This window comes from Lygodium microphyllum, chromosome 8 (genome assembly GCF_053477565.2).
Source record: "Lygodium microphyllum isolate KBCC chromosome 8, Lygodium_microphyllum_v1.1.10, whole genome shotgun sequence".
Classification (NCBI taxonomy): domain Eukaryota; kingdom Viridiplantae; phylum Streptophyta; class Polypodiopsida; order Schizaeales; family Lygodiaceae; genus Lygodium; species Lygodium microphyllum.
The window spans coordinates 100,176,808-100,195,491 of NC_141142.1; the positions used below are offsets into that span (position 1 = coordinate 100,176,808).

Genomic DNA, 18,684 nt, shown 5'->3' on the forward strand with positions numbered 1-18,684 from the left:
TCTGAGGCTTGCAAGGATGACCTACCACCCTAAGAATAGCATAGTACCATAGCCTCTCACCAACTAGATCCTCAAGTGTGCGACAACATTCCAAGTTTACTTAGATTTTGACTCAACTTCTTGTTGCACTTGTATGCACAAAAACCAATGTAAAAGGTAGACACATCTTATAGGTAGACCATGAGTAACTTAACAGGTACTATGGAGCTCCTCAACACCCATCAACGTTAGTAGCTTGTAACCATCATGATCCCTTGAGCATCGATCATCATTATGACTTTTGTTTCTAAGACAACCCACCCACCATCAAGTTTTTCAACACAATTAGTACTCTACGTCTACTCCTCAGTTTTTCTAAGACAATACACTATCCTCCCCTACTAGGATCCCTTATCAAATGCCCTAGAGCCTCTAACGAGTAGTAGCACCATACCTTTGGTGTAGGTGCCATGGGACTAGCACTCATCTAGGAGGGGAGATAATGTTAACTGCAAAGAGAAAAGAGCTTACAAATTTTTGAAAAAGAAATAGAATTTATGTTGTTATTTTGAGAGATAGGCTTATACCCATTTAATTTGCAACAATCAATTGATACTTTGAATTTATGATTTGTATTAGTCAATTCCTAATTAAAGACTTAAGTTCTAAAAATATATGAATAGGAGCCATGTCTAATAAAAAAGGCCAAAAAAGGGATAGGATATCCAAGGGACATGGAAAAACCCTAACTCTAAATTGCACATATAAAAAGGATGAAAACTAATCGGAAAGCCTATTCATGTGTATGCAAACGTTATCTTCTTGATTTCTTATTACTATTGTTTTGAGAGTGAAAGTGAAGGAGAGAGAGTTGAGAGCCTGTGAGAGTGAGGAACAAGAACTGTAAAGGCCATTACATGCTATCTTCTCTTCTCCATCCCATCATGGTGAATGCCTTTGTAAGCAAGAGTAAATGAGTTGAGAGTGTGAGAGGGTGAGGGACATGGAGCAAGAAACCATCTTCCTCTCCTTGAGCTCATTGCAGGTATCCCCTCTCCATGGTGGTGATAAGAAAGCAACATTAAAGGTGAAGGAGCATGTGCTTGGATCGAGAATGAGGTGAACTCATACATGGAGTACAATAAGAAGGTGATTCTAGATAAATGTATTCTCCCATACATGGAACTCTTAGAATAATAAGAGTGTGTCGAATGGTCCTGACATCAAGCTCATAGAGCATGACAATAATCTAGGAGTGTCCACATGAAAAGAAACATGGACACAATAGCTCCTTGCCCTTACAATAATGTTGTCATAAGACTTGCTACACCTAACATGAATTTGACCAATGAAAATAAGTCTAACTATAATCTAGAAGTGAAGACTCCAATGGGAGACCGGTCGATAATAGTATTTAAATAATAAAGTAGTTAGATTTGTGGCGTGATAAGCAAATGACTGGAGGACTTGATGGGTTTGAAATTTGGTTGGGTGGACCAAATGAGCTGGATGGATTTTCCTCAACATTTAAAACATGGATTCAATACCATTTGAGAAAAAAGGAGGGATAGTTATGCCTTTCAGATAAGAAAAATAACATCACTCTCCTTGAACCAAATGTGAGGTTGATCCAATAGGAAGGCATGCTAATTAACCCCAAGGTATAACATGAAATTAATTAGATAGCCTATAGGAACAAATATTGTGGCTCTCCAAGGTGACCAATTATTTTGGGTGTTTTATATAGAGGTTGATCATATAGAATTATATTGAAGAGACATTAAGTTACAACACATTTCTATAATTGTCAGCTCATAAAGCACTCATTTAGTTGGGTATGTGGTATAACACCATAGAGGGTGGCCATTGAATTGACCCATTGAAAGTCATTACTTGGTGATTCTAGGAGGATTTTGAAACGCATGGCTAGTAGCTACTCTTTGATGAAAAGTGGCAAATTCTCTCCTTTGGGATATGTGTGGAGGAAAGCCACGAGAGGAAAAGGGACACCTAGGTGAGGAAGTGTTGAATCTAAAGGAGAGATTTCCAAAATTTCTAAGTATAAATCACGTAGGATGAATTTTATCGCTTACAAATAAACTTAGCAACTTGGGATATTTTATTTCATCGATTTTCAAAAGGCACCGGACCTTTTCTCTATAAAATTTAAAATAACAAATCCAAATTTTCACACGACACAGATTGACGACGGGTGGACGTGATCCTTCAAGCGGCGGTACATTTCCAGGCGCCGAGAGAGAGGCAGAGACATAGAGATGGATGCCGATCGTTGAGTGATAATATATCGCCACATTGCGAGAGAGAGAGAGAAATGATGCCGATCGTTGACTGATCATCACACTTTGCCACGGAGAGAGAGAGAGAGAGAGAGAGAGATGGAGATGGAGGTGGCGCCGCCAGCGGTGAGTACGAAGGTGGTAGAATACTTGCAGAGCCTGGGATTCGAACCGGCGCTGGTCGACAAGGATAGTAGTAAGCATAATATTGGTAGCAATAATAATAGCAGCAGCATTACTGCTGCAGAGGCAGATGAGGCGGCACGGGCCGGAGGGGGATCATCGGGCAATAATAGTAGTAAGGTGCAGGTCGTGAACAAGAGCGGTTACCTGGTGTACCAGCACAGCTCGTGGCCGCGGCGCGAAGGCAAGTTCGAGGACAGCTACCCCCACCCCCGCGAGGACCCCGACGGCCTCTTCAGCCCAGTCTGGATCTCCGCCGCCCGCCGCGTCGCCAGCGCCGCCGTCTGGAGCCGCATCAAGGCCGGCGGCGGCCGCCACGACCCCCCTGATCCCAACAACAATGATACCGATACTAATAATAATAATAGCGGTAATCCGACTGATACCAGCATGAAACAAGCAAACAAGCTAGCCCTCGGAGGTGCCGGGACTCCTCTATACTGACCATGGCTCTCTCTCCTCCATCTAAGCTACTACTGCAGCGCCTCCCCAATCAAGTATATTTCCCGTGGTACACATGCCTTCGTATTCCATTCCATATATTATTGTGAATCCATCCAGAGTGCTAAATCAATTTGAAGGACAGCCCAAATTTTAACTTGGAAAGGGGTACCGATATTCGAAGGGTACACTAATCTTATCCGAAATAATCAATTTGAAGGACAGCCCAAATTTTAATTTGGAAAGGGTTGTATGGATATTCGAAGGGTACACTAATCTTATCCTAAGTGTACTCTTATTTTGAAGGCTTAGTCTATCGTAAAGGATAGCGTGCGCCCCCCTCCCCCCTTTAAATTCAAGCCTTGGTAGAGCACCATCCTTTTTCCTCCATGTCCTCGGGTTAACCTAGTTTTCCAATGCTCCACCTTTGCTATAGCCTAGCAAAACTATATGTCATCCCTTCATGCTTTGATTTCCCTTGACCTCTAATGGTGCCTCTTGTCCTTCATCTCAATATCGACCGTTAATGGCATGTCATTTTGTCCTTCATTTTTTAGCATTCACCTTCAAAGCCCAAGGTGAGGCCTACTTTGAGTATGCATAATCTTTAACTTAATTTTTGGGAATAAACCATTATCCTAAGTGTACTCTTATTTTGAAGGCTTAGTCTATCGTTAAGGATAGCGTGCGCCCCCCTCCCCCCCTTTAAATTCAAGCCTTGGTAGAGCACCATCCTTTTTCCTCCATGTCCTCGGGTTAACCTAGTTTTCCAATGCTCCACCTTTGCTATAGCCTAGCAAAACTATATGTCATCCCTTCATGCTTTGATTTCCCTTGACCTCTAATGGTGCCTCTTGTCCTTCATCTCAATATCGACCGTTAATGGCATGTCATTTTGTCCTTCATTTTTTAGCATTCACCTTCAAAGCCCAAGGTGAGGCCTACTTTGAGTATGCATAATCTTTAACTTAATTTTTGGGAATAAACCATCCGTAATCCATCCATATAAATCCCTCTTTTCTTTTAGGTATTGTGGCATGGAGAGGTAAACAAGTTACTATGTTCAGGACCTCTCTTGATGTTGGGTTTACATGAGCTAAAAAGGGAGGTTTCTTCTTTTCCTTTTAATGAATGTTTGAAAATGCATCATGATCCACTCCATAAGGCTTAGAAAATGAGGACAAAAGTGATCTTGAAAGTAAAAACTGACACTACCCACAACAATTCAAGTCAACAAAGACTATGAATGAAAAGGTCTCACCATTATAAAATCATATTTGTAGAAATGATACTTCATTGACATAGGCTATATTATCTTCTTAGATGGTGCCACTATTAGAGTATATAGAACAATATATTGTCGGGTGAAAGCATGAATAGGTGGAGCACATTTTGTTTTGCGACCACACTATTGAAAAATGTAGTACTACTAGATATGATAAAAACACTTACCCTCATTCTTTGAGTAAAATCCAAAGTTCAAAAATTTGTTCATATACAAAAATCCTTTGACATGTCTTGACATCTAAAAAGAACATATATACGCACTTTGACCTTATGATCAATGAGGAACATATTCTCCTTTAGAACTTAGATAAATAACAAAGAATAGTTTCCAATGAGCAAAAATGCATGACTTATACTTGTCATTATCTATTAAATTCATGCTTTAAAAGATATATCTATCATATGACTTACCTATCATCATGCACTTAGATTCATTTTATATCATTCATGGACTATAAATGCATATTTTAAAATATATATCTATCATATGCATTGACATCTCATCATACTCTTAGATTCATTCTATATCTTTCATGGACTATTGGTCATTAAATTTTACAAATTTTGCATGTAAAATTGTTTCGATACTATATGCATGAGAGTTCAAAAGACAAGGAAGGTTGCATGGTACCTCACTAAGAAAGAAGTGTGGAGATAGATTAGCATGAAAAATGTGTGATCATACATTCACCTTCCAAGATATAGTGCTTTGTATTCTCCCTCATCAAGCCTATAGTGAAGTTGAACTTTGAAGAAAGTGACTAGTATAGATGTTAATTTCAAGCTACCCTCCTTGTCTACTTTTCCATACTTTATTATGTTGTATAAGAGTACCTTAGAGGCAATCTCAAGGAGAAGATAGAATTGGCCTTATGACATTATATTTATATTTATGTCCCCATTCTCATGAGATTTTTTCATAAAACTCCTGGAAATGATATATGTTAAGGTAAATTAGAGGGTACACTAGAGATAGGTGGAATAACGGGATGTAGACACATGTCAACATGGTTGTTCATAATGTGATGACATCACCCTGAAATATCAAGGCTCATAGATATAGCAAGGCTATAGAATGCATAACTATATAGTGAATGTATCATGTCACATGTTAACATTGTAAATCATTTTCTAAAAAGAAATAACTAACATATAATATAAGTTTCAACCGAGTTCTCCATGTGAAACATATATATGATCTCAAACCTTTCAACCATTAGCAATGTAGTAATCAAACGTTTGTAGCAAAAGGCTTAGTATGCACCAATTTAGACTCTAAAGTTAAGCATATGCCATGGGGAGATGGTGCAATTGGTATGTAATAGCATGTGCTCATTTGAGTACATGCTCATGAAATACTCCCATCTATTGACCATAAAGGGCAATAAGATGCAAATCAAGCATGATTGCATTGTACTAATATCTCGCTAATATTAATTGAAAAGGACTATGTTTTTGTGATTAAACCATATTGATAATTAAAGACCATCCCTCTACAATGTGCAACAAGGTATTTTCAATATTATTTTGTAATGTAAATCTAACAGCGGGGCTCAGTCCCATGCAAATTGTACAATAGACTCCCAAGAAGGTAAAGCAAGATGGTCTATTTTATTTTCACCTTAAGATGACTCATGGACCATAGAGAAAGCATACAAACATTGCAATTTTATACAAAGGATAATAAATATATCTAGGAATGCCATATGGAAGAGGCTTGCATGGATCACAAGACCAAAAAAGAAAATGAGTGCACTCTACGAATCTAAGTGCATGCTACAAATCCTGGCCATCTCGATGCAAAGGAGTGTCTAACAAACTCTGCAAAATAAATAACCAAACATTAGTCCACCATACATAATGCATCACAAAAAAACAAATGACTACAAACAAGAAAGAGAATTGACTTCCTAGGTTGTTGCGCACATACAATCTATTTATAACTACAGTGAAACTATATCTCTCTACATATATTAAGTCTCCAAACCTGTGGGATTGTGGTTTGTGATGGAGTATTACAAAGAAAATAAAATAGCATTGTTAGAAACAAGGTTGTTAGTATAAGTGATATTCCAAATAACAAAGCAAGAAGAACCAAAAGAAAACTTACAAAGTCCTCTAAATAAGTCATGTGGCTGCCACTCCTTAGATGATGCATGACCCCTACCTCCAATCACGCACTCCCTATCTCCTACTGCTACCGCCATTGTCATGGACAGGTTGTGGTCTCCTCCATGAGTCTCTGCCTATTCTCTGTCTCCAGCCACTTGGGCTTTGAGGCACCACTCTTAATTACCTTGGATGTGTCTAATCATCTATATGACATATGTGTAGTCATCATAGGTACCAAAAACTCCTCATGCAAAGATGCCACTACATAGTCCTTGCTCCCCTTTGGTATATTCTTCTAGTGGTCCAAAATGTTGTGCCTAAATATTTGTTGCCACAACTCTCTCATGCAAGACATCACCCTCCTTACCTCATCATTCACAATCATAACACCTGTCTTGTCATCTACTATGAGATATACCTACCCTACTGAGGTATGTCTAAGGTGTGGCCTCTCCCGCCTATGACCACACTCCTAGGCATAACCATGAGACCATTGTACATCTGGCATACCTACGAGGAGGGTAGTATCTCTCGGAGCTGTAGCACCCATAGGGATGACTACAGATGGTTGAGCAAAACTCGGAGTCATAGGAGTAGATGTCCCCATAGGTGTGACAAATCCTAGATGTGACAAGTGTCCATCAAACCGATGAGATGGAGACATTGCATTAGTGCCTCTACACAATGCCCACCTAAACAACCGTCTCTGGAACCAATATGGGTGTTTACCATAGCACAAAGGAGTGGGGAATGGAAAAAAGGAAATAGCAAAAGGTGCAGGACAAAAGGAAGAAAAAGGCGCCTTAACCGATAACCAGACCCTGAAAAAATTAAAAGCATGAGCACGACCCTCAGGAAGTCTTAGAGTCACCCAAGGAAAGTAAAAGAGTAAAAAGCGCACCATTAAGTGTGAAAGCGCTCCCGAATCCTTGTAAAAGAGCGCCAGGCTCACTCCTAGGCAAATTGTATGCATTAGTTGGGAATAGGATAGATTAGCACAGTGGAAAATGAAAAATGGGCCTAGGCTAATGGCCGGCCATGTAAAAAAGGGGATGACCGCCCATGAAAAGTAGGGCATGTATATAAAGTTCAAAAAGTGAATGAGAAGATCATTCTTGTGTGTGGCCAAAGCTTCTTCTTCTTCTTCTTCTCTTGTTTCTTGCCTCCTTGCTTGTGCTTGAGAGTGAGGGATCTTGGAGAAGAAGCTCTCCATCTTCTCTCTTCATCTTCCCCTCCTCTCTTCTCTTCTCTTGTCTCGCACGTGGCTATGAAGGATGAAGCTCATGGGAGAGGGATTGAGGTTGCTTGAGCTTGCCTCAAGGATCGTGGAGCTACCGGTGTGCAAGAAAGAGGAGGGTGCTCGATCGAGCATCAAGGTAAGATCACTACACCCGTAAGATAGGCATTACGCGTTGGCTATGTGAGAGGTAGCCATGGCCGCTCGGTTTGAAACACTTGAGCAATAAGTGGTCCGTAGGTCTCAGGATAGAGCTTGTAGCTCCCCTTCATTTTGGTTCCGTTGCCGAGACCGACAAAATCGAGCCTTGAGCGCCACGCGCATCAAATCAAGCATAGAAGTAGGGTTTGCAACCCGAACTGGTGCTCAAGATAGCTAGGAGATTTAGGAGGTTTTAATCCGTGAAACAAGTAAGTGTTTTGGCTTGTTGGAAGCATTAGTGTAGGACTACCATTCTGCATCTGTTTTTTGCATTTTGGCTGCACTAGATTAAGGTTAGATTAGGTTAAGAAAAGAGAAAACAGAGGTTTTGGCTGCTGCTGGAAACAGGGAAACAGGGGACCAGATTCAAATTTCTGGGTAAAATAGGGAAAAGGGAACTCGCTTTAAGGTTTTGCAGTGCTAGGAAAGGACCTTAAGAGGCTTGGGAGGCCAGAACATACCTCATTTCACTGGTTAGCTTTGTGAGAGAGAGAGAGAGAGAGCTTCTGGTTACCAGGAAGAGGGAGCGCTATCACAATTCTGGGTGCCATCGATTTATGCTGCTCCAGGTGAGTCTGGTGCTTCTTAGTAGTGTCCTAATCAGATCTAGAGAGTCTCTTGTGATTGTGTATAGCAGGCGTCAAGTGGGATCAAAACGCGTCGGAATCGCGCCTGCCGATTTCAAGAATCGGACCGTCCGACTACTAGAGTCGGACCAGCCTTGTCCGATCCCCAGAATCGGACAGTCCGATCGGATGTGCCACGTGGCACTCGGACCGCCCATCATAGTCGGACCGTCCGACTGAGGGAGTCGGACCACTCTGTCCGACTGAGGAAGTCGGACCACGCTGTCCGACTGCAAGAATCGGATCATTCGACTACTAGACTCGGACCAGCCCTGTCTAATTCTCAGAATCGGACAGTCCGATTTTGGGAATTGGACCATCCTGCCAGAAGGAAAAATAAGGATTTTTAGTTGACCCTGCTATAGACCTGACCCCCAGGACACAACCCTGAACACCCCCAAGACCCTATTTGACCATTAGAACCTCAGAGACCAATCGAACTTAGAGCAAAGTAGAAAACCCAGCACAGACCTTCAGAAAGACCATAGAATAGCTGGGAACCGAGCTTAGAACTCAAATCAGGCTAAGAATGTGGAGAGAAACTAAGTGGAGTTTGCATTAAACGCTTTCTGCATTAGCACTTCACTCTTGTGTTCCACTAAGTTTGCTCTGCAAGAAAAGAAAAAAGCCTGTTTTCGCACCAAGCACCATGAAAGCACTAAGCATAACGTGTGAATAAGGATTGCAGTTGCTTTCAAATAACAAGGAACACATCAGGATTTCTAATAACATTAAGGAACCCACTAGTAGGAGAAGACCCCAAGACTTAGACAAGTGTATGAGTGCCCTACTAGTAGGACCTAGAGAAGACACAAAGACAAGGAAAGCAACAATATAGAGGATTGGATGCTGCCGGAGCTACTTGGATTTATTGACAACCTCGTGGAGCTCGAAGCAGAAACAATATCGGGATCAAGAGGCGAACGAGGAGAGAACCAATTAGACTTACGAGAATTTCCAACCTCAGTCCAAGAACTGGTCCACAACTACGATCTACTCACTAGGACCGTGATCCAGGGCAGACCTATAGAGGAAGTGGTAGCAAACCTGGAAGAAGAGAGAAGAGCAATCAAGAGAGCGCTAAAAGGCATAATTGCCTACAACCATGAGCAAAGGGCTAGAAGGCTACAGCAAGATGTAGATATGTATGAGGCTCGACGAGTGCTAGTAGACCTAGCTGGAGCGGCCAAATCTGGATCGAATGTAGAGAGGGAACGGGCAGCAGAGGCTGACATGACCTTGAGCGAACTGGTAGCAAAGCAACTCTTGGACAATACGTTCGTTGAACAGAGCGCTACTACCCTAGCCACCGCGCTACTATCGGGATTGGGAGTCACGCAAGGGGCTAAAGGGTAGGCTAGAATCCCCATCGTAGCAAAACAACTAGCTAGATACGAACCTAGCAGTGACCCGTACAGCTTCATGGAGCAGTTCGAGCAAGTATGCGAGGCAAACGGTCTTACTAACCCTGCGCAGTGAGCTCAAGCTTTCGGTCTGTGCTTAGGCGATAAGGGGAGGACCTGGTATTCTAGTCTAGATGACACAGAACGTACGAACTTTGTTCGCCTTAAGGGCCTCTTCATCAAGAGGTTTTTGGAGGCAGGGTATTCGGATAACCTCATCATTAGGTTGATGAATATCAGTCAAAGGGAGAAGAAAGACGTTAGGGATTACATCACTTAGGTGCGTAGCCTCTACAAGAGAATCCCCGCCAATGAGCGACCTACCGAGAGGGCAGTGTCTACAGTGTTCATGAACGGGATTCGGAGTGAGAAGCTCTACAAGGATTTGGCCAGTAACTCCACCTTGCAACGAGACGTGCTAGCTAGAGTTTTCGAGGAGGCAATAGGCGTAGATGATCAACTCAGGGAACGCAGCATGAGGACTACCAACCGAGAGAGTGCAAGCCAGAGGGACCCTGAGAGATCAACTACTTCGGGGGAAAAAGCAACTGCTAGTGTGTAGGATAAGGGAAAGAGTGTAGACCACGACCAGGGGATGGCAGAAATGAGAATGGAGATTGCACGATTGCAAGAGCTGGTAAGGAAGCCTGTGAGATCGCATGTACAATGTATATACTGCGGTGGCAATCACCTCCCAGTTGAGTGCCAAGATCCTAGATCTCGGCCGTACTCAAATTGCGGTAGATTCGGGCATGATGCAGTGCATTGCAGAATGCCGAGGAGATTCCCATACGTGCAGCAGTACAACCCTCCATATTTAGGTAATAGGCCACGCAATTTCTTTTGGAGAGGAGCCCAGTTAGCTCTCACAGCACCGACTGACTCAAGACCTACCGTACCTAGGCTGGAGATGAACCCAACTAGTATACCCAGACCACCAGGGCCTTTTGTAACCCATCCATCTAGCGATGCTCCTGTTCACTTTGTGGAGGAGCCTAATGAGGAAGAAACATATGTCAAACCGTACATATCCTATGACGAGGAGGGCAACCCAGTCCTGATGGACTATCGGCCGGTGCCGGTAATGGATTTAGGAAGAGGAAGAGGCAGAGGCTTTGGAGGGCCAAGAAAAGATCCAATCACATGCTGGACTTACGGCCACCCAGGCCACATTTCATCACGCTGCCCAGAACGAGAACAAGCTAACAAGGACAAAGCGGATCTCCGATGCACAGAGTGTGGAATCACATATCTATTTCCTGACTGTCCTAGGCGGAAGCCATCAACCAGCTCTGCCAACATGCCATCGGTGTCTTTGGGGCTTTTTGGAGTGGAAACCTTTGACAGTGAGAATACACCCATCCCACTACATGTTATGACGCGAGCTCAAACAAACCAGGCAGGCATCTCTTTGCCATGGCCAAGTAACCTTGACACAAACTCAATAGGAAAGAAAAGCCGAAGGAGACGGAAAAAGAGAATCGATGCAAAGATAACTCTTAAAGCCGAGGAAGCGACTACATTAGTAACGGGAACGAGGGTCACAGACACAGAGGCGGAGACCTCAGCTCCTAAGACAGCCGAGCTAGGGAGTGCCAAGGTAGGGGAATATCCCCATCCCAAACGGCAGCTCAAGGCTATAGCTAAGGTCAAGGAGTGGGTCAAGGACGCCCAAAAGCACCTCAAGGATGCTGAACCCATATTAGAAGATCCTATTGACGATTTCTCCAGTGTGAGCACACCAGTCTCACCTTCAAAACCACAAGCTGCGAGCATACCTGCACCACTGGGGGCAACTCAGCAGCAAGGCCAAGGGGAAACTTGCCAGGGCAGACAGAACGCATGGCCTAGAAATGCTAGCCTCAGGGGAAGATAAGAGCCCAGTAGCCTCCTCACAACCTTGTTGTCTACTCCAGTAACTCTAAGCTTGGAAGACCTACTTAGGCAGAATCATTCCTTATGGCAGGAGTTAAAAGACTTGATGGAGGGACACATAGGACTTGTGGGTGCTGATCCACAAGATCATGATGCAGTTACACAGATCCCAAGTCTAACTCTACAGTCAACTCCTAAGTCTTTGCACATCAATGCTTTTTGGGAAGGCACTGAAATGCATGCAGTTTTACCCATCCTAGCCTTAGGAGATATGACGCGAAAAGGAATTGTAGACACAGGCGTAGGTGTTAGTGTACTAAGCCATGGAGTCTTACAGGCATGGGGAAACCCTCCTGTAGAGACTGCTAGGTTTAACGTCACATTAGCAAATGGAATGAAGGTAAGACCATTCGGGGTCTTGAAGAATTGGCCAGTAAAGATTGCCGATGTGCAGTTTTCCGTAAACTTCATTGTCATGAAGGGAGTGGATTATGACATACTATTAGGCCGGCCTTGGATGAGGAATGCGCATGTCATTGAGGACTGGGGCAATGGTTTGATTTTCCTAGGGAACAGAACTAGTGCAATAAGGGTGGAGATAGACACTTGGAAGACGACCCCTGTTGACCTAGATGCCATCTCAGCTATGCTGAAAGGAAATACTCAAACGACCAAACCCTAGGGACCACTCACTAAATATATTCATTGCCCTGAGGATGAGAGGGATTGGATGCACGTTTTGACAACCATTAACCTACCATTCTTGGATGAGGAAGAACTATATCGGTAGGCTGCTAAAACCGCAACCATGCCAATTGTAGAGCCAATTGTGCCACTCTGCATGATGGCAGAAAGCTCACTCAACCTAGGCAAACTAGCCTTGTTCCATATCCCCAACAACAAACTAGAGCTTCAGGAAATCGTAGAGTATCTGACCAATAAACTGGAAGGCAACTTAGCTACTAACTTAAAACCTCTACGTGATCTATTAACTAAACCAGGATGGAAATGGACCAAGGTCCACGACTTGAATTCGTTATATAACTGGGCTTTAGTTACTGATGACAAGGAGCCTGGAGAGGAAAGCTTAGGTGATGATGAGCAGTCAGAAGGACAGGACTTTGATGACAAGGAGTATGAGGAATGTCGCTCTATGGGAGAGGAGAGTGAAGAAGAGATAGATACAATAGAGTATGACACGGAAGGAAAAGCGATAGAAAAAATCAGGGCAGACTCGAGGCCTAGGAGAGGAAGGACCAGTCAGAACGAAAAAGGAGTCATGCGAATGGAGTGTGACAGATCCTGGCTAGAACACATGGGAGCCATGGATTGCGAGCAAGCCGGAGTGGCATGACCATGGGTAATCCCAGTGCTGCTCAAGATGGATGCACCTACTGAACTACGACCCCCTGGGAAAACACCTTCCTCAAGTGAGGGATGCAAGTTTAACTCAGAGTCGGAAGTCAGCAGTGAGAGTGATCCCGAGATACCACAACCTTCTAAAGTCAAACGCACCAAGGGAGACTTGCCAGTCCACCTAAGGTGCAGGAGGCTAAAGGAGGAGGCCAGGAAGCAAGCAAAGGACTCAGAAGCAGAGAGGAAAAAGAAACCGCAGGATCTACCCAAACGGTTTACAAAATTTAAAAAGGGTGATAGAGTGGTGATTCTGCTAGGTGCGAAAAGACAAGGCCAAACTAGTGAACCGATCGAGGGACCTACCAAAGTCAAGGAAGTTAACTTGGCTGGGGAAGGTGAAAAGCCAAGGCATGTATTCATTGCAGATGACTTGACGGAGGATGAGGAGACCAAACTTGTTGCACTCTTGCAAGAGTACATTGACGTATTTGCCTAGATATTGGATGAACTTAAGGGAGTCGACCCTAGGGTTGTGACTCATAATATCCCAATGGTCCCTGATGCAGTGCCAACGAAACAACGACCTTACCCCATGAATCCCAAACACTCCCATGCAGCAAAAGAGGAGATTGATAAACTCATGAGGGTAGGATTCATATATGAGATCGAGCACACGGACTGGGTATCACCTATCGTGATTGTCATGAAGAAAAATGGAAAAATCCGAGTGTGCGTGAACGACAAGAAAGTGAATGCTGCTACAAAGAGAGATAACTATCCTTTACCTTACACCGAGCACATGCTTGAGAGGGTAGCAGGTAAAGAAGCCTGCAGTTTTCTGGATGGTTTCTCGGGCTATAATCAAGTGCAAGTGCACCCCGACGACAGGCACAAGACTACCTTTGCTACGGAATGGGGTGTATTTGCCTACATTGTCATGCCCTTTGGGCTGATGAACGCACCTGCGACTTTTCAATGCCTAATGTGCACTATCTTTAAGGACATGCTTAGGCGCGAACTGGAAGTGTTTGTAGACGACTTATGCATACACTCTAGTTGGGCCAAACACTTAGAGAAAGTGAGAGCTGTCTTTGAAAGATGTAGGTTGTACCACCTCTCATTGAACCCCTTAAAGTGCTAGTTCTGGGTGAAACATGGATGCATCTTAGGACACGTAGTGTCAAGGAACGGCATTGCCACTGACTTTTCTAAAGTCAAAGTCATTGTTGACTTACCGCCACCCGATAACTACAAGGGAGTTCAATGCTTCTTAGGACACACTGGATATTATCGATGCTTTGTACTAAATTACGTACTAATTGCTAGACCATTGTACAAACTGTTGATAGTGTTCGAGTGGACTGAGGAATGCCAGCGCGCATATGAGAAGTTGAAAAAGGCTCCTACTACTGCACCAATCTTACGAGCCCCTGACTGGAATATAACGTTTCATGTACACATAGACGCCTCTAAGTTCGCTACTGGAGCCGTGCTATGCCTGCTTGGTGAACATAACTTAGATTACCCGGTGAGTTTTTCTAGCAGGCAGCTCACAGAGACTGAGATGAACTATTCCACGACAGAAAGGGAGGGGTTGGCCATGGTATTTGCGGTAAAGAAATTTAGGCATTACCTGTTGGCCACTCCCTTTGTCTTCTTTGTTGACCATCAAGCCTTGCTATATCTTGTGAACAAGCCTTGCGCTACAGGATGCATAGCTAGATGGTTACTCCTTCTACTGGAGTTTGACTTCTCTGTGGTTGTACGCAAAGAAAAGCAGCATTACATGGCTGATCACATGTCCCGCATACCCACAGGAGAAGCCACTGGACAAGGCATACGTGACGATTTACCGAATGCTCATCTCTTTAACCTGTCTAGCGAGAGAGAATTGTTTAAAGCTGATTTGATGCCCTACTAGGCCGATGACATAGTGCAAGTGCTAGAGAGCGGACTACTTGAGAGATCCATTGAGAAGGCCAGGCTGAGAAGACTTATCCTGAAAATTCAGCCATACAAACTAATAGCCGGCCAACTCTACAGGTTGGGACAAGATGGTTTATTGCGCAGATGCGTATGTGAGCACGAGATGCACGATGCATTGAAAGAAGCACATGGCGGAATCACTGGAGGACACTTTAGCAGGGACACAACAGCTCAAAAGATGCTACAATCCCAACTATGGTGGCCCATCCTTTTCCGCGATGCAGCTAAATTCGTAAAGCACTGCGATGAGTGCCAAAGGACCAAAGTGCCTGTGCAGAAAGACAAGATGGAGTTGACCCTTTTCATAGCTCGACAACCCTTTGAAAAATGGGGCATCGATTTTATTGGACCTATCAGTCCTGCGGCACAATATTCCCAAGCTCGCTACATCATAGTGGCAACCAATTATCTAACGAAGTGGGCAGAGGCACGAGCCACGAGGAAGAATGATGGTAGAACCACTGCAAAGTTCTTGTGGGAGCAGGTCATTTCACGGTTTCGCTGTCCAATCGAACTTGTAAGCAACCAAGGCACGCACTTCATTAATGAGGTGATTTTCCACCTGCTCTCTATCTTCCTAATAATTCATCGGAAGTCCTCTCCCTATTACCCTCAGGCTAATGGCCAAGCTGAATCCATGAATAAAATCTTAGTCAACGTGCTTACAAAGGTAGTGTCTACTTCAAGAAGTGACTAGGACAACAAGCTAATGGCGGCCTTGTGGGCCTATCACACAGCTTATAAAACGGTTGTAGGACATATGCCTTTTAGGCTGACGTACGGAACTGAAGCCATTTTACCCTTAGAATTCTTCATCCCTAGCTTAAGGATAGCAGTCCAGGAGCATGGGGAGGGAAGAGAGGCTTGGACCAATCGCTTAGTGGAGTTAGACCGCCTAACGGAGACCCGACTCCTCGCCACTCACTCTCTGATTTGTGAGAAGGCTCGATGAAAGATGTGGTTTGACAAGCATGTCAAACAACGAGACTTTGAACAAGAGGACCTTGTTCTGCTATACTCTGTAAAAGGACATAAACAAAAGATGAAGTTTCAGGGGCTAGGGCCTTTCAGAGTACGCATGATTGGTAGAACAGGGAATGTTGAGTTAGAGACACTTGAAGGCGAAGGAATAGGCTTTTTTAATGGCAGCCGCATAAAGAAGTACTATCCTCCCTCCCATCCATTACATGAGCCACCCATGCTAGAACCCCCAATGAATGTCTGCATGGCTACTATAATCGACCTTATAGATCAGGACGATGAAGCGGTGGCACCGGTGTATCTACGAATCACAGTCACAGCAGGAGCGACGTATTCTTTCGATGCCTTGATTGATGAAGGTGCCGACTACAACATCTTGACACATGACCATTGGACACGCATTGGTCAACCGAAACTACAGCCCACTAAATCCAAACTCACCCCGTTTGGGGATAATGCTTATTCACTCCTAGGGAAGTGCAAGGTAGTCATTTCTATCGAGTCTGAAAGTTTACCAGCTTTCTTCCATGTGTTGCCTGACACCAAAGAAGCCAGTAATACGTCACTATTAGGTCGTACTTTCAAGAAGCAAATGAATTGTAATGTGGATTACAACCTAAACCGCATTCATGTTGCTATAGGCAATGTGCGTTTAGTGACGACTTTCAGCAAGGGCTGTCCTGACTCCTCCACCATTACGAAGCCAGCGGTAGAAACCTCTAGGACCACACTTCAGCCCAAGTCTAAACAGAAGAAAACTAAGGCCTCATGCTAGGCTCTCGACCCTAGGCCCAAACCCACCAAGAGTGCTCACAAGGCCAAGGAGTCCAAGCTTATATGGGTGCCAAAACGGCAAAGGCCACATCCGGGTAGACCACCTAAGCGTGATTCTAAACGCCAAAATAATCAACCACCATCACGGCCTAAGAGGCAGTCTAGACACTATCGACGTAGACACACAACCATGCCGCGATGGATCCCCAAAGATCTCTTGTGAGCACAAGGATACTACGAGGGCAACCCCTGGATTTGGGTGCCTAAAAATGGCAAGTTTAAAAACTCATCTACAAGCAATCTCACCCCAGTAAGGGAGGCTTGCACACATGGTACCTAGGGCATAGTCAGCAAACCATTGCCCGCTATGGCTAGTAAGCCCCAGCTCATCTATCAACCAAAGCAAACACCATGAGCCTTAGACTTACCTAATCCAGAGAACTTAAATACCCCCATGACTACTCACTCAGAACCTAGCACAACTTCAATGCCCCCAGAGCTTCCTACAGCACCTCAAAGTGCTTCGGAGTGCAAAACCACACCTGTGACACCAATGACGGAGTTACCACTATCCAGTCCATTTGCACCATTCCCACCAGCAGATCTTAAACCTTCCTACGCGGTACGACCTTTCCTTTCCTTGGCTAAAGACCTCGCTGCGACTTCTAGGGATGACTTAGTAACCTGCATCAAGATGTTGGACAAAACTTTCACTACATTCGCTAGAAGTTATGAGAGGCTAGACCTAGGTCTTCTTAACAAAACACTTGCTTCGGATGTTCGTGCATTACCATGCACTTGGAAAGAATACGAACTTATGACCGTTAAACTCACCAAAATTGTTGCTGAACTGATAGCAAATGACGAAATCTCAAAGGAGCAAGCTGCCCTCAGAAGACTAAATCACTTCATATCGTAAGCCTCCTCGTTCTGTTACTGAACAAGAGTTGCAATAGCTCACGCAGATGGCAAGCTCGCCTTCCACGTTCTTGCAGCAGTGGTTTGCTCCGAGAATCCAATGGGAGAAAAAAGGTTGCCGGATAATGACCAATGCTAAGCAACACAGGGCAATTAAAACCATCAAATATGACCCTACTTATCTGGCACCTATCTCGTTTAGGGTTTTGGCCATCACCCGCAACCAGCATTTAGACAACCATGTACTCGCTCACCCTTACATTGACCAATTCCTTATGGAAGAGGAATTACATGTTGCAAGCTACCTTAATACTGGAGATCTCTTTCACGATGTCTTGACCTACATCTCCCAAGTCTCCATCCAACCATTTGCTCTTGATTGTAATGCCCAACTCGAATACAATCCAAGCTTCTATGATTGGTTATTGGCTAAGTAAGTCAATCCATGAAAAATAGCATTTGCCTCGTACTTCCTGTGCTAATCCTAGGAAGGATTCCTTGAAAGATCCAAGACGGGGGGGAAGCAATGTGAGCAAGAGCAGAGCAAAATGAGAGTCAGCAAAATGAGAGTCATGCTATCTAGCAACATAATGTTATGATTAATTGAGTCTCAATGGAAGATACTGCAAAGGGAAAACAATAGCAATTGCTGTTGTGAGCCTGTCTCTAAAATTCAAGCCTCTAAGCAAGTATACCAATTTTTGACACATATATTTTTCTCTCAGAATTGAGTTTCATTAGAAATAAGTCCATTTTTAAGCAGTAATGTTGGCATGGTGTGTTGACAGGTAACCACCATGGCAGGACAAGACAAAGGGGAAAAACTCCCATTTACTGAAGAAGAGATGACCAAGTTCGGCATCAATGTCGAGACACGAGGATTCACTCAATTCACCTTCACACGCTGAACCTGGATGAGGCCATCTTGGAGGAACCTGCAGTCAAAGAATTGGTGGACAGATGCCACCTCCACAAGTATGTGGAAAAGATGGGGCAGACCGTGGATTACGGCATGTGTGCTGAATTTC

At 44.0% G+C, this 18,684-nt stretch overlaps 1 protein-coding gene across 1 annotated transcript; it reads left to right on the plus strand.

Moving 5' to 3' along the window:
- Nucleotides 1-2,186: 2,186 nt before the first annotated feature.
- Nucleotides 2,187-4,564, plus strand: LOC148032658 (uncharacterized). The gene is made up of 2 exons (XM_087684145.1): nt 2,187-3,834; nt 3,928-4,564. Exon 1 carries the CDS (start codon nt 2,376-2,378, stop codon nt 2,901-2,903), a length of 528 nt encoding a protein of 175 aa, XP_087540271.1. The 5' UTR covers nt 2,187-2,375; the 3' UTR covers nt 2,904-3,834; nt 3,928-4,564.
- The last annotated feature ends 14,120 nt before the right edge of the window (nt 4,565-18,684 follow it).

Coding starts and splice junctions, on each gene's coding strand:
- LOC148032658 (XM_087684145.1), top strand. CDS start 2,376: ATGGAGATGGAGGTGGCGCCGCCAGCGGTGAGTACGAAGGTGGTAGAA.